Source organism: Mustela nigripes, chromosome 1, assembly GCF_022355385.1.
Source record: "Mustela nigripes isolate SB6536 chromosome 1, MUSNIG.SB6536, whole genome shotgun sequence".
Taxonomy (NCBI): domain Eukaryota; kingdom Metazoa; phylum Chordata; class Mammalia; order Carnivora; family Mustelidae; genus Mustela; species Mustela nigripes.
This window is the reverse complement of record NC_081557.1, coordinates 4,560,726-4,577,095: the sequence shown is the minus strand read 5'-3', so window position 1 is coordinate 4,577,095 and position 16,370 is coordinate 4,560,726. Positions and strand designations below refer to the sequence as shown.

Sequence of the window (16,370 nt, the reverse complement as noted above, 5' to 3'; positions counted from 1 at the left end):
GATATCATCCTGCTCGGGAGAGAGGGCCCTGGGTGCACTCAGGCCTGGGGCTCCCCTGCCTTCTGGGGTGACGTGGGGCAAGGTGCTAATAGGGACAGTCCCACCACACTGGCTGACTGGGTTTCCACGAGGCGAGTGCACAGTGTGAGCTGGGCGGGTTCACTGAGAATCCGTCCCAGCAGGTCTGGGCTGAGCCGCCACAACAGGCAGCTCACCGGCTTAGCGCGTGGGACTCAGCTCTCTCGTGCCCAAATCCGGCTCCAAGCTTGCACCAGTAAACAATTCAGAAAAGGGACATCTGTGGGAAGGCCCTGTCTCCAGGGGGTGCCAGACATGCCCAGGGCCTGGGGCGCCCCTCCCCCCACCCACTGAGCACAGGCACGTTCGGAATTAACAGTGAGGCCCCAGGAAGGGCGCAGACACAGCAGACCCCAGACCCCGGTGTTAACCGTAAATGCTGATGAACATGAACCCCATCACGCGCGTCCCAGGAAGGCCCCCCAGGCGCGATGGCGGACAGGACACGACCTTCACAAATGGGGGGACACGGGTCTGAATGGAAGGTGGTCATTGCTTTAATTCGGGTCAGGATCCACACGGGGGCCCTGCAGCCCCGCCCACCGCGCGATCGCTGCCCGTCGCCTGGACATGATTGTTTACAAAAATAAATACGAAAAAGCAGCCACTCTCGAGTGATCGTGAGCTTAATCCGACCGCGAGGAAATGTGCAGAGACGTCCAGCCTACCTCCTAATTGCACCAAAAGGATCTGGAAGCACTTGGTTTGGTCTCAGAGGCAACAGGCAGGAGGGGCGGGCTGGGCGCGCCCTGCCACTCACATTTCCGAGTCCGCGTACATCCCGTTGATGAGATAGTCCACCTGCGTGTACTCCTTCTTCCTGTAGCTCTCGTAGGCCTGCAGGGCGAGCAGAACCACGACGACGACGAAGAGGGCCACCCCGAGGAAGAGCGCCGCCAGCAGGAAACCCTTGTTCACCAGAGACGGGCTGAGGGGCCTGGTGGGGACCACCATGTACTGGCCTTGGGTGCTGAGCGGGCACAGGTCTGTGGCTGACATCTTCGTGCTCCCGGGAGCCCCCGGCGTCGGGGCGGAGGACGCCGTGCCAAGAGGGGTTTCAGGCGGCACGTGCTCGGGTGTCCGGGCTGTCCCTGGCCCCGCAGCCCCAGGTGTTGATGGAGCAGGGCTCGGCCGGGTCGTGGGGGACGTGGCCTCCCCCTTGGGGGTCGGGCTGGTGGGGGGCACAGGTGATGGCGCTGAGCTGGTGGTCGGCTCCTGGGCATGGGCTGTGGTGGTGGTCCCTGCTGTGGTGGCCACGGGAGTCACGGATGGGCGGGTGGGCTCCGAGGCTGTGCTGGTGAGGGTGGGTGTGGGCCCTCTTGATGTGTCAGCCGTGGGCCAGCCTGTTGATGCCTGGACGGCGGGGGCTTGTGTGGACACGTTAAGCACTTGGGAACCCGAGGTGGCCATGGGACTGGCTGTGGAGTTGCCGGGGGTATGCTGGGAAGGGCTGTGTGTGCCCATCGGGGCGTGGGCAGTCATGACAGGCCCAGTGGTGGGCTGAGCACTGGTGGCCAGTGTCGTCAGAGCTGCTGTCCCTGGCAGTGGGCTGCCACTTGGCACCTGTGTGTGGGGGACACGGATGGCGGTGGAGGATGGGGTCCGCTGTGATGCCGCCGGGGCAGGGGGCTGGGGTGCCCTGGAGGCTACTTGTTCAGGGGAACCTTCCGTCCCCTCATCTGTCCTGAGTGTTCTACCTGCTGTGACTGCAGGAGAGCTGGCGTTGGCCACCGGGGTCCCTGTGGCCAATGGGACAGGAGAAGGGGTCACTGCGGTCATTATTCCGGATATTCCATTAAGGACTCTGGTAACTGTCATCACAGATACACTTTTCTTGGCTGGATTATCTGTCTGGTTGAGGACTAAGTGCCCTTAAAGTCAGAAAAGGGAGAAAAAGATACCGTCACTTTCTGTCCTGTGCAGGGAGATGGCTCAGAGTGTCTTAGTTTGTGGCCTGTCAGTCTGGCCCGGGTGGCCTTTTGGCCTCAACCCCGTGAGAACGACGGAGGTGAATCGTGAACACGCTTCCCTCCTATCCTCCTGCGTGAGCACACGCAGCCTGCTGCCCCGCAGAGGGGCACTCGGCACTTGGACGTAAGAACTCCCTCGTCCTCTGAACCCGAGCCCGTTGAAGGCTCAAGAACTTCTCTCTTGGGTCCAATTCCCAAAACATCAGTCAGAGGGAAAGTCTCACCTCAGAGGTGTGATTCACCATTAACAAAACCCATCACACCACATGCGCTTTAGAAACCAGATACATCATCAACAGACAGTCACATCGTAAAACAATTCTTGGCTTTCTGGAAGGATTTGTGGCAGGAATTCCGGGGATGGTCAGTGTGTGGCACAGAGCAGGAGTGTAATGAGATATATGATGTGTGAGCGGACGAATCCCCCAGTGAAGATGGGTTTTATAGGAGAAATTGTGCAGGGCCAAGCAAGTGGCCTTGTCAGGACTCAGAGCTCAGAGGCCCAGTCCCCTGGGAGCTTTCTCCCCAAGCTGGCCCTTGGCGGCTCTGGGGCTCGCAACTCGCTGGACTAGGCCTGCACATGTCCCGTGGGCTCAGGATGCTTCGGGATCACTGTTGGCCTGACCAGCAGTCACAGGGTTTTCTCACTTACGTGCATCCTGGGATGGCACTTGGCTCTCGGATAAGGACAAGGAGGAAATCCAAACGAGCACAAGGGCTGTCCACATCTTGTGGGTGAGCTAGGAGCCAGGCTGGGCAGTCCCGGGGGCTCCCAGCTGGCCGCTCCTCCGGCTGTTGGTGACTCCCTGCTGCTTGGCTGAAGGATCTGGTCAAGAAAGGTCTGGTCAGTAATGCACAGCCTCACCTGGGCCATGGGGCATGGTGGGGTGCCTGCCACGGAGGCTTCTAGAAGGTCCAGGCTGCAAACCGAGCTGAGTATTTTGACCAGGGCCTGGCACCCAGAACAGTGTGATACCTCTCATCCATGGCAATCTAGTGACCTGTCCCACACCTGTATTTGATGGGTTTAGAGACTCCTCGACCCACTTTCATTCTGTGTCTCAACCTTTGTAAGCACCCACTTTCCCACCCAGAGTTCCTAGTGTGAAAGAGCAGAAGAGCTGACCTCACCTTTCACATGGGAGATATCCTTTAGCTAGCCAGCCAACTAGCCCCCATCCATCGTGTGTCACCCATTCACCCATTACCCTCCCACCATCCATCCAATATTCCCCGAGTGCCTGCTCATGGGCCGGGCAATGCATGTAGAACAAAAAGACGAAAGCCACACAACTCTGTCCTCTAGGCAGCCTGCCATCCAGGAGGAAACACAGAAAAGAGGTCACTGCAAGCTTCTGCAAGCATAGAGGAGAGGCGTGACTCCGTGCCTGGAGCAGGCAGGGGATGGTGCACGGGAAGGCCTTGACATGTCAGTCGGAGGCTGGTCCTCTGTGTGGAGGCCCCAGAGGTGAGTGGGGGAGGCAGGGTGCTGTGGGGCCTAGGGGAGCCACTGAATTCTGGTGGGTGGAGAGGCGTGGCCAGGGAAGGCTTCCTGGGAAGGCGACAGGTGGGCCATGTTCTGAAGGATGGGTGGGATCCGCCTGGTGGGGAAGGTGTGGGGGAGGTGGGGGGAGAGCACAACAGGTGACAGCACCGGGGCCAGAGGCGGGGAGACAGTGTGCTGAGACCTGGGATCAGACCGGAGATTGGCGGACCACCACGGCGCAGCTAGGGTTTGCGGGGGCACCGAGGCCGGTGTGTCACCAGCACGGGAAGATGCTTGGGCAGGAGGGACAGATGAGGGGCAGGCGTGACAGGAGCCCAGTGAGGAGGTGGCAGGGGTAGCAGCACGGGCAGAAGGGGACAAGGCCGCAGGAGCCTGAAGGACTAGACCAGGGGGTGCCACTGCAAGAGACAGAGGTAGTAGCGACGACCTGGTCACCTAGCTATCTGCAGAAACTTCCAGAAATGCCACAACAGCTTGAGCCTCACCAAGAGGAGGACTGGGCCCAGCTAGACCTGGCTTCTCGAGCACACAGGGGTCTCTCCACCCTCACCCCGGGGCCCTCCAGTGTGCTGGTCGGCTGGTGTCCCTCACTGTAGGGGTGCACTGGGAAGCAGAGGGGCCCACTAGCCTTAAGAGTCCCATCACTTCACACCCTCCTGGTCCTGGGTGGCCCCAATCCTGTCCTGAGACCCGCGTGGCTGTCAGCAAGGTCCAGGTCCTCTCCGGACAATGATGCAGTCACACGCAGTCATGCTTGGTCCCATGACTAAACACCTCATTTGAAAACAAGCCTGTTGGGAGGAGGGCAGGCAATGGCCCAGGGGCTCCCGAGGGCACCGGCCCGCAGACACCCAAGGCCTTTGGTCTTTCCAGTGGCCCTTACCATGAAGCTCTTGAGTTGCACAGGACGTCATGGAAGGCAGCACTCGAGTCACACTAAGTGAAAATGTCCTGATCGGCTCCTCAGCTGGCATGAGGACTCCCCACTACCCTCAGTGGCCCCACACCTAGGCGGCCCCTGGTGATCGGGCCAGGCTCACCGTCTTTCCACAAGCCCTGAGTCATGAATGAATCACCTTCATGCATCCCCATCCTGGCCCTGATCCGCATGCCACCCCACAGCTTCCAGAAAGATCCTTGGAACCCACAAAGATGATTCTGCCTCCACTGCCTCCACTCAGACCCCACACTATCCCAGGATAACCCCAAAACTCATTAACACGGCCAAGGAGGCCTTCAAAATCTGGCCCAGCTACCTCTGCCCCCCAGGCCCGGCCCCATGGGGCATGTGGAATTCCTGAAGTTTCTAGCCCTGCCCCAGGCTTAGCCACCAGTGTGCCCCAACAAGCCCGTCTGGCCCTGCTAGGAGCTCCACCAAGCAGCCCCTGCGTGGCAGAGAGGGACATGTAGAGAGTGGCCGCCCGGTGGCTTTCTGGCTCCTGTGATCAGAGGGGACTGTGGGAAAGTAGCCCCACGACAGGAAAACGGTCCATAAGGGCTCCTGGGAGCTTAGAGGTCTAGAGGACTCGGCCAGAAGCTACCAATCTGCGTCTTTTCTTTTCTTCTTCTAGGTTTTGTTTATTTATTTGACAGAGAGATAGAGCCAGAGAGGACAAGCGGGGGAGGGGTGGAGGCAGAGGGAGAAGCAGTTCTCTCTGCTGAGCAGAGAGCCCAGCGGGACTCGATCCCAGGACCCGGGGATCATGACCCGAGCTGAAAGCAGACGCCCAACCGACTGAGCCGCCCAGGCGCCCCCGCATCTGTTTTCTTGAGTGCAAAAGACATTCTTTGTTCTGACAGAAACAAGTAGGGGGCAGGGTGGGGAGAGAAGACACAGACCAATGCCACAGACGAAAGAACTGAAACTGGAAGGTTTCGGGAACAAAGAAGCCACACTCCCCATGAACTGAGGCCACGCAGCTGGCGCTCAGTGAATAAATGTATTTAAATGGCTCTTTCTTTGGCCGCTCACATCTACTGAATGTATTTAAAATGCTAGCACTGCCGGGCCCAACATGCTCCCTGCACGGCTCTGGGCTCCGCCGGGGGTGGGGAGGATGACCTGACCAGGCTTCCTGCATGCACCCCGGGCACCAGTGCCATCTGCTGCCCCCCTCGCTACAAATCTCCAGGCCAGAGTCAGCAAACTTTTTCTGTAAAGAGCTAGACAGCAAATATTTTAGATTTCATGGGCCATGCCGTCTCTGTCTCAGCTACACTTGTGAACGATGGGTGTGGCTGTGTCCCAATAAAACTTTATTTACAAAAACAGGCAGGAGGCGGGACTCGGCCCCCCGGCCATAGTTTGCCAACCCTGTTCTAGCACTGGAAGGAACTCCAGAGCGGATAATCGAGCTTAGGGAGAGAGGCACTGAGTCACAGTGCCGAATGGATTTCCTCCTTTTCTTTCAGCTCCTCATGCGGAACAGACATGGACTGGACTGTCTCGCTGGTGGTCAGGGGATAGACTCTGGCCTCTCTCCTCCCAGGATGACTGCTGCTAGGCGGCTCCTCACCCCCCAGCCCCAGCATCGGTGAGGGGCAAGCATTGCGAGATCTCAACACCAGGCCCAGAGGAAAGCTGCTGCGGTTTGGGAGCCTGTGTCACCAGAACAGCAGAGGGCCACAGAGGACCATGTGCTCCGAGCCCCTCCTATCTGTCCCTGCTCCTAGCCCCGCCCTCCTGGTCTACCTGGGAAGGGAAAACCCCTGTCCATGAAATGCCACAGAACAGGCCACTCTGGGCTCTGCTGTCTGTCCTTTTCCCCCACTTTGCAGCGAAGCCCTCGAGGGGCCCTCTCAATGGTGAGCAAGTGGACACTCACCGTGGACACTCACCAGATGCAGCTGCTCCGGGCAAGCTCCCACGCTGGGCCCTTGTCCTCCCTGGAGAGTGGCGGGCTTGGCACCGTGTGCTTGCGGGGCGAGGTCTGGCTTTGCAAGAGGTGAGAGCAGCCTCGAGGAGCACTTGCAGGCCACGGCATGCTTTGTGGCCACGTGGGACATGGGCAGATGCCCCGCTCTGGGAACAGACGCATCTACGGTTCAAAAAAGAGTAAATACTCCTTAGGTAAAGCAGAGCGGGGCAAAGCCTGGGAAGGAGGGATTCACTGGCAGAACAGCCTTAAATAGACCGTTGTGCTGGGAGACTGACAATGTCTATTAGAACTTTCAATGTTGGGCATCTGGGTGGCTCAGGGGGTTAAAGCCTCTGCCTTTGGCTCAGGTCATGATCTCAGGGTCCTGGGATCGAGCCCCACATTGGGCTCCCTTCTCTCCCCACCCCTGCCTGCCTCTCTGCTTACTTGTGATCTCAAATAAATAAATAAATAAAAATCTTAAAAAAAAAAAACTTTCAATGCCAAGACTTGGCAATGGAGCGCTTTCTACTGCTGGAATTTCTTCCAGGGAAGCAAGTGGATGGATGTCTAAAGATGGAGGTCTAAAAAGATGTTCATCATGGTGTTATTTATAACAGCAAAACAACTGGTGTAGTTTTAGAAGATATGGCCCCACCCACATATCAAATACTATGGCAGCTGTTCAAAAAATATACAACTTCCGGGTGCCGGGGTGGCTCGGTCGGTGGAATGTGTGGCTCTTGGTCCCAGATTGTGAGTTCGAGCCCCACACTGGATACAAGGATTGCTTAAAAATAAAGTCTTAAAAAAATATATAGCTTTCTCTTTATTGACATGGGCCACATGTACCAATAGATGAAAAAAAGCTGGTCATACAACAGTATATGCACCAGGATTCTCTTTTTATTTAAGCAGACATTTGTTGGGGCACCTGGGTGGCTCAGTCAGTTAAGCGTCTGCCTTTGGCTCAGGTCATGGTCCCGGGGTCCTGGGATTGAGCCCCATGTCGGGCTCCCTGCTCCGCGGAGAGCCTGCTTCTCCCTCTCCCACTTCCCCTGCTTGTGTTCCCTCTCTCGTTGTCCCTCTCACTGTCAGTTAAATAAAGAAAATCTTTAAAAAAATAAATAAATAGACATTGGTTAAGGGATCTGGAGAGATTTACACCAGAGCGTTAGTGATAGTTATGCCTGGGGAACAAATTTACTGGTGATTTTCATTTTCCATCATTTTTTTTTTTTTCTTGCACAAGCATTTTGGAAAACATTTCGACCCATGAAGGAAAACGATGTCTGATTTTCTTCAGGTATTTGAGCTGCAGGGGCAGAGAGGCACAGAGTAACCCTGCTGGATATAGTTTTTCACATGTAGATTTTAATGATTTAGAGAAACTCCATAATTTATGTATCAGGAACTTCATTCTTCTAGGAGCTAGCCACAACTTCAGAGGAATCAGGAGGACAGTTGTAATGCAAAGACAGTAACCAGCACAAATGTTTCTCTCCCTGGTGACTATTTAATGGAAACTTGGGAGATTAAGAAATAGCGCCTCACCTCCTTAGGAGGTGGGGATGGTGAGGACCCCCATGGGCTTACTCTCTAATACAAACTCCCACAGGTGTACACACAGACACACACACGCACACACACATGTGTGCAATCGCACACACAGTTACAAACACATGTGGGTGCACAGACGGAGCATGTTTCTAAGACTATGTCAAAGAAACTCCACAAGTTTCTCTAGAAACTTCTACCGGACACCATCACTGCTTATGTACTCCCAGCCCCTGGCGCTGGTGGTCACTCCTACAGAGATGGGAATTGGCCACCCATAGAGTCCAGAACAGGCCCCTCATTGGGCCGTGACTTCATCTGTCTGGAAGGTTCTGCCTTCACTTTCCAAAAGCACATTCTAAATGTCAAGATTCACGTGTGAGGACCTGCACTGATCTTTGTAAGCTGACTCACAATGGACAAACCATGAGCAAGATTTAAATGATACTCCGTCCTGCAAAGGCTTCCCAAAGCTTTAAGCGAGGGGCCGGCCAGTCATTCTCATTATTAGGGTGCAGGGAGACTAGGTAGCTCGAGGCCTCAGACTATAATAGATGGAAAGAAAAGAGACCACTGGTGCAAGAAGGGAATAAACAAGAAAGAATGAAGTTACTGTTAAATGGAAGACCCACAGGTGGAGAGACAGGGGCGGGGCTGCTGCTGGGATCCCCTCTTTTTCAGCGGTCAGCTCCCCACAAGTTCCGCTGGGGGGGAGCACCCCGAGCCAGGTGACCCTCCATTAGAAAGGCATCCCCGGACTGTGGCCCTAGGTGTCAACTTCCTGATCCTTATCTGGTCCATGATCTCATGATACCTTCCAATACCCCTTGTCTCTGAATTATTATGTTCCCAACCTTGGCTTGATTTTTTTTTAAGATTTTTAAAATTTATTTGAGAGAAAGAGAGAGCAAGAGCAGGGGGAGCTGCAGAGGGAGATGGAGGAAGCAGGCTCCCCACTGAGCCAGGGAGCCCAACATGGGGCTTGATCCCAGGACCCTGAGATCACTACTCAAGCGGAAAGCAGATGCTCAACGAATTGAGCCACCCAGTTACCCCTTGGCTTGAGTTTTACAAAAACTCTTTTAGGAACCTGTTACATGCTGATTACATGGCCGCAGACTCTGAATGGCTGGCTTCCTTCTCCTGGCCTAGATTGTTCCCAGGAGCTTATACAAGTAACCCTTAGGCTTGGTAAGGGATTATAGGTGTCACCCCCACATTCTATCAGTCCAGTAAGATCTAAATCAGCAGCAGCATGGCCTGGGCCCCTACCCCAAGCTGGACAAGCTTTATACAGCAAGGAGCAGGAAGTGCAGAAAACAAATACAGGGCAAACCCTAGATACCTAATCCCAGCACCTCACCTGGCTGAACTTTGGCAGCAGAACCCAAGGAACACAGGTGTGTGGTTTTGCGTATACAGACATTGCCCTGTGGTCTAAAGGACGTGTCTTCGTGGCAGATGGGAACTGAAGTGGATATCATCCTAATTACCCTGCTTGCTTCTGTAAGTTTAAGTTCTGTAAGTTTCTGCACCTTTTTGTATCACAGCTAAATGCTGATCAAAGGCTAGTTTTCGCTGGCACTGTGGGCAAATCTGGCACTCCTTTGTCCATGAAGCAAGTCCTGACTATAGGTGGAAAATTCGTATTTTAAATATTTTCCTCACCAATTTCAGGGAAATTTTTAAAGATGCTTCCTCCGGGTGGTAAAAATAACTGCATGTTGGGATAGGCAGGTTTCTAAGCATGATGTTTATGTCTTATGGCAAACCATGTGGATGCTGATTCCGCCTCTCAGCCCGATCGTGAGCTGCACACAGTAAGCAGCCACCGGGCTCCCACGGGGGAGGGAGGCAGGCGGATGGAAAGGCACAACCCCTCCCAGGTGGAGGGCCTGGGGAAGGCCTGGGTCACCTAAAAAGCCAATTCTTTCTTGGAGGGCAGCACTCTGGGGCCCAGCCTTGCCCCGGGAAAACCTTTCAGTTCCCCGCGCATTTGGGAGTGTCCCGACTCTCCCACCCTCCGCTCCCAAACTCCAACGAGCCGGCCTCTCCCCGGGTTAGGGATACCCCCTGCAGCCCTCCTCCCCCCTCCGGCCTCTCGGTCCCCCATCGGTGCCCCACCTGACTCCCTCCGTTCCTTCCTCCCTCCTGGCCTCCTTGTCTTGCACCTGTGCCCCCACTGATCTTTGCCAGGTCGCCCTCCTGCCTCTTGTGCCCCCATTCAAGCCTCCTCCTGCCCCCACCTCCCTCCTTCGCTCGCAAGCCGGTTCAGGGAGCCGTGACAACAGCTCCCCGGCCGGCGGCGCGGGCCCCTTACCCGGGCGCGGCAGGCCTGCGGCGGCCGGGCGGCCGTCGGACGGCGGGGGAAGTACCCGCGGCCCGGCGTGGAGACGTGGCCGGCAGCGGAGCAGAGCACCGGAGCCAAGACTGCTCAAGGCAGCCGCCCCAGCTCGGGCCCCGCCCGGACCGCCCCGGAACTGACGTCACCGGAGGCGGGCTCGAGTGGGCGGGGCAGCCCCGCCCGGAGCAGGGAGGGGCCCGCGGTGCCAGGAGCCGCCGAAAGGGTGCCGGAAGCGAGGGGCGTGGTTGTCCTCAGGCTCCGCCCACCGCGGGGCGGCTCGGACTCCGTCGAGCTCGTGGCCGGAAGCGGCCGGGAGCCGCGGTTTCGGACTGGCGTGCGGCGGAAGTGGTGGTGCTGCGCCTCAGCAGCTGGCCTGTGGGAGCTCGGACGAGCCCCGACAGCGCGCAGGGGCCCGCGCCCTGGGGTGGCCCTCAGTGCCGCCCTCCTCCCTCCCACTCAGCCCAGCCCCGGGGGGGTCCAGTCGGTAAGGAGTCGTGGGGGTGGTGGCCCCGCGCGGGGTTCCGTGTCTGACCTGCAGGTTCAGTGCCACAGCTCTGTGGGGGCTTCGTGCCTCTTTCACAGATGCAGAAGCGGAGACCCCGTGTCCGGCCGCTGTGAGACGCCGGGGAACGACGGGGCCGCGTGGAGCGCGAGGGAACGTGCGTAGCACCTGACCTAGACGGAGGCTGTGCGAATGGCTGGTTGTGTGACCGAACCCCGCTCTGTGTAAAGCTCCCTCGGGACCCCCACGTGCGAAGGAAGCCTGTCTGCGAAGGCTGGTCTCCGAAGGCTTTATTTTCAGGCCGCCGTGTAGCCTGCCCTGGGGTCCTGGGGTCCTGGGGTCCTGGGCTGAGAGACGAAGCCAGGCGGTGTGCGGAGAGGAGGTCACCTCCCTGCTCGGAGCGCGGGGAGCGCCTGAAAGGCAGTCGAGAGCCGCCAGCCCCAGTTCGACCTCCTCCTTTCGAGTGGCGTAGAACTGCGCTGCGCACGCGAGTTCGCCGCGACCCAGGCCAGGTGCGGGGCGTCGCGAGGACAAGATGCTTTTGCTTTGAGTTTGCTCTGATCTCCCCAGCTCGCTCGCATCCAGCAAGGGCAGCGTCTGTGTTCAGGAGAAAATATCCCCACTGGCCGGTTGTAGTTCTGCGCCGGACTTCCTCAGAAATCGGTTTCTGCGGCTGTTTTCCTCTTCGGCAAAATCAGGACGATTTTTACTGCTGAGGCTGAAATTAAAAAGGTAAAGACACGCGCCTCCCTGAAGACCTCCTAGTCTAGGGAACGGTCTGTTGGGCCTCTGTCTGCTCTTGCAAGTCAAGTTTTATTGGGACACGGTTACACCTTTTAGGTATCGTCTAGGCTTTTGCACCGCAAGGACAGAGTTGAATAATTGCAGTAAAAACTGTGTATGACCCACGACACCTGAAATACGTACTGCCTGGTCCTTTACAGAAAATATTTGCAAGCCCCCAGCCCAAGGTGTTACTAGAAAATGGTTTTCAGATGACAGTGGCACTATGTTGCCATGATGGTCCAGAAGACAGGGAAGTTCATTCTCTTGTAGAGGAATCTTGCACCTTTCCAGTGAATTGGGCTTACCTGGAGCCTGGTGTCAAGCATAGCTCTGGGAACTGCATAGCTGCTTCTGCAGAGTATTATGAAGAGTAGAGAGCAGGGCTCTGCGCTGCTGTTGGTGGTAGTGGATTCCGTTAAGTGAAGGCTTTTCTCTCAGGGTACAGATGATCTCGGGTGCTTTCTATGCAAAAGAGCTAATAATAAACTCAGAGCCCAGTGTTCTTAGTTGTTGAATTGCGTTATTATTTGAATATACTCCATGCTCTGGAGTAACCCTGCCTGGCTTCAAACTCCAGCTCCACTTTTTAGCTTGGGGACAGTGAGCGAGAGGTTTGGTCTTTCTGTGCCTCAGTTTTATCGTTACTCAGGGTAGTCCAGTTCAGCCAGGTTTCCATGAAGACCGAATTAGTGAATTCTGAACCATCACTCCTGGAGGAAAAAACATGGGCAAAAATTTCCCTTCATGCTCAGCCCTTCATTGTCATTATTAATTGAAGCTTCCTTTTTACTCCATAAACAGAAAATTAAGGACATAAAAATTATGAGAATTTGTAGACGAAAAAGACTGGTAATGATGAGGATAGAAATATAATTCTGTATGCATTATTGGGCTGATGTTCCTGACCCATCACTTATAGTGTTCAGAAATATTAAGTTTGGGGGCTCAGTGGGTTAAGCCTCTGCCTTCAGCTCAGGTCATGATCTCAGGGTCCTGGGATCAAGCCCCACATCGGGCTCTCTGCTTGGTGGGGAGCCTGCTTCTCCCTCTCTCTCTGCCTGCCTCTCTGTCTGCCTGTGATCTCTCTCTTTCTGTCAAATAAATAAATAAAATCTTTAAAAAAAAAATACTAAGTTTGATAGTCTCCTAGCTAATTACCCAAAGGAAATGAAAACATATGCACCCACAAACACCTGCATGAAAATGTCTACAGCAACTTTATTCACAATTGCCAAAAGCCGGAAACACTCAAATGTCAATCAGTGGGTGAGAGGATATAACAATCAGTACATCTATATAATGGACTACTACTCAGCCATAGAAGGCAGAATTACTGTTAATAGTCACCAACACTGAAGAATCTCAAAAGCATTATGCTAAGAGAAACCAACGAGACAAAAGAAACTATTGTTGAGGAAGGTCATTGAGAGGACGTGAGCTTCGGTTGAACTGTGAGCTGGAGCCCGGCACTCAGAGGCTACTCAGCTTCTGTCCCTGGAATGTGGGTTCTGCTTGCCTTTCCCTCTCCCAGCGGCTGCTGCAAGGATATAGGCTTGAGATAGTGACGTGATGTTGAGAATACCTGCACGTTTATGGTCCTGAACCTGAGATATAATTACCTCAAATGTCTAAAAGAGTCGACTTAAAAGTCAATTAAAAGGGGCGCCTGGGTGGCTCAGTGGGGTACAACCTCTGCCTTCGGCTTGGGTCATGATCTCAGGGTCCTGGAATTGAGCCCCACATCGGGCTCTCTGCTCAGCGGGGAGCCTGCTTCCCTTCCTCTCTCTGCCTACTTGTGATCTCTGTCAGATAAATAAGTAAAATCTTTAAAAAAAAAAAAAAGTCAGTTAAAAGCTATAAGAACAAAAAAAATTTTGTAAGAGCAAGTCAATCATCTGTCTGGATGCAAAATAAATACACAACAGTAGATTTCTTGTATACCAACAGTAACAAGCTAAAAATTTTTTATAATTAATTAATTAATTAATTAAAAGTAGGCTCCACACTCAATGGTGGGGCTTGAACTAATGATGCCAAAATCAAGAGTCATATGCTTTACCTACTGAGCCAGCCAGGCACCCTTAAAAAAATTTTAACATCTGTTACTCTGATAACAAAATTATAAAATACCTAGGGATACATTAGTAGAAACATTCAGGACTTACACAGGCTTTCTGATTTGTTTTATACGGAGAACTTAAACTTGAGTAAGCAAAGAGGTGCATCACGTTTCTGGACTGAAAAATGAAATCTCATAAGATGTCAATTTTCCCAAGTTAATCCACAGGTTTAATGCAATTTTTAAAAGATTATTTATTTATTCATTTGCCAGAGAAATAGAGGTCACAAGTAGGCAGAGAGGCAGGCAGAGGGAGAGGGGAAAGCAGGCTCTCCCAGAGAGCCCGATGCGGGGCTTGATCCCAGGACCCTGAGACCATGACCTGAGCTGAAAGAAGGGGCTTAACCCACTGAGCCACTCAGGTGCCCAGGTTTAAAGCAATTCTTAAAAAAAAAAAAAAAAAAAATCCAAATCCTCATTTTGTTTTCTTTTGGAACTTGAGAAAATAATTCTAACGTTTGGACAGCCTGCTGGCTCAGTCAGTAGAGCACGTGACTCTAGATGTCAGGGTCATGAGTTCAAGCCCCATGTTGGGCGTAGAGGCTACCTAAAAAGGCCCCATGCCTTGAAAAATGCACATGAAGTTGCTTCTGTTCCTCAGACGAACCACCCTCTACCGCTCCTGGGCACTGCCTTCTACCAACCTCCGCATCCCACCTCTGATGGCATCAGGCCACTGTCATCCCCCATCCCTCCTTTGATATCATCAAGGGGGCTTCCATGGTTTGTGCGCTCTGATTCAGAGTCCTATCTGAATTATTGCACGGGTCCATTTGTTACTTGAACCACAATTTCAGGACCCTGTCATCATTCATGTGCAGAGGCTCCCCACTCTTGAGCCATCCTTCCAGCTATCCAACCTCATTACTCCCACTGCACCTGCCCATGAGCCTCCCCCTACCTGTAGCCCGTTCCCCTCTCTGCTTTCTTGCCCTTTGCCCTGCCATCCTCCAGCTGGGATTCTGCGATCCAACAAGCAAGTCACTCTAATGCAACAACTTCAACTTCTGTGTTCTTCAGCTTGCCCATATGGCAACACCATGTCGCTGGATGAGTCCAGCAGTCTACCTCTTTCCTGCCTACACCTGGGTGCTGAAGAAGACCCGTGGTGTCCAGCCTTGGCAGGGCCCTCTGGGCTGCCAGAACTCCCACACTTTCCTCGGAGGCCCTTTGCTTCTACTTCCTTCCACCCTCTTCAAAGCCCCATACTCCCCCTCTCCACTGGCACACAGGCAGGCCTGGCCCACAGCCACCCTTTCCTTCTCCCTTCCTATTAAGATGGAAGAGGAGTTCCCTCCTGTGGAAGATGATCTCCTCACCTGATATCCAGTGTTTTTTGTAGAACTCAGGACTGCCAGCCAACAATTCCCCTTCCATCTGATGTACTTGTCCCTCTCTACTGGCATCTTCCCATTAACACTCTAACACTTGGGTTCTCATCTAACTTGTGAGTTGGATATTTATTCCGTTAATGCTCCATCCTGTCTTTTTTTCTAAGATATGTGTATGAGACTAAAAATGCCTTCTCTGTACCCCACAGTTTGGGGATATAGTATTCTTATTATTTTTCTCATTCAAAGTTTTTCTCAATTCCTGTCTGAATTATTCCTTGTATTCATTTGTTACTTGAATATGTGTGTCTTTATTTCCCAGCAAATAGGGATTTTCCAACTTTTTGTTTCATTTTGGTTTCTAATTAGTTGTGCTGCGGTCAGAGAGAATGTGCTGTAGTATATCATCCCTTGAGATTTGCTGGAACTGCTTTATGGGCCAGGATATGGTCACTTTGCACAAATGTTCTGAGTGTGCCTGAAAAAAAATGTGTGATCTTCATTGCTCTATACCCATAAATCAAGCTGTTCGCTATTTATGTTTTCCAAATCTATATCCTTACTAATTCTTTGTCTACTTGTTCTGTCAATTAGTGAGAGAGAAGGGCTAACCTAGCCTGTGAATTACAGCTTTTCCATTTCTCTTTGGTGTTCTATCCATTTTTGCTTTACTTACTAAAAGGCTGTGTTATTAGGTGCATATCAGTTTATTTTCAAGTCTGTATTTATTTATTTATTTATTTGAGAGGGAGAAAGCATGAGCAGGAGAAGGGGCAGAAGGGGAGGGAGGAAGACTCTACAGGTGATTCCATACCAAGCCGGAACCCAGTGCAGGGCTCAAACCGTTGACAGTAAGATCATGACCCAGGAAAGGAGCCTGCTCTAAGTCAGACTTGCAGGCAGCCACACTGAGATCTCTAGCAACAATGCAGGAAGGTAAACATCACTCTCGCAGCAACCAGCCCGGTATGGCCAGGATTTTATTAACAACTGCCCATCTCCATAATTTTTGTCCCTGCTTTCACTGAAGGCCAACCACGGGAAGCCAAGTATGCTCCCCTTGCCAGTCACATAGAACTACCCACTTCTAGGCAGTCTGCCTACAACTTCCCAGGCCAACAGCCTCCAATCAGGGCACACGTGGAGCCTTCCCTTCCCCACAATAGAACCGTCCCGCCCTTCAGCCTACCTGAGTTTCTGCTAACCATGAGCAATGGTGGTTCACTTCTTTGCTGTAGCAAGCTTGACTCAGTAGCCTCAGCTTGTTTCGTTTGGGCGGTCTTCGTTTACTTCCACGCTTACTGTTCAACTCTTTCCC

General features: G+C 53.3%; 1 protein-coding gene and 1 long non-coding RNA gene across 3 annotated transcripts; one reads left to right on the top strand and one right to left on the bottom strand.

Moving 5' to 3' along the window:
* Positions 1-553: 553 nt before the first annotated feature.
* Positions 554-10,447, bottom strand: C1H11orf24 (chromosome 1 C11orf24 homolog). Of its 2 annotated transcripts, none has more exons than XM_059399582.1 (4): positions 10,291-10,447; positions 6,381-6,593; positions 2,701-2,874; positions 554-1,949 (listed from the first exon to the last, which is right to left on the bottom strand). In XM_059399582.1, the coding sequence occupies exons 3-4, from the start codon at positions 2,774-2,776 to the stop codon at positions 835-837; spliced, it is 1,191 nt and encodes a 396-aa protein (XP_059255565.1). In that variant the 5' UTR covers positions 2,777-2,874; positions 6,381-6,593; positions 10,291-10,447; the 3' UTR covers positions 554-834. The 2 variants fall into 2 exon arrangements, with proteins under 2 accessions (XP_059255565.1, XP_059255557.1); XM_059399574.1 differs by having other exon boundaries at positions 6,394-6,593.
* Positions 10,448-10,578: 131 nt separating this feature from the next.
* LOC132004924 (uncharacterized) lies at positions 10,579-12,729 on the top strand. Its single transcript, XR_009400691.1, has 2 exons — positions 10,579-10,798; positions 10,897-12,729. It is a non-coding gene; the product is annotated as an uncharacterized LOC132004924 (long non-coding RNA).
* The last annotated feature ends 3,641 nt before the right edge of the window (positions 12,730-16,370 follow it).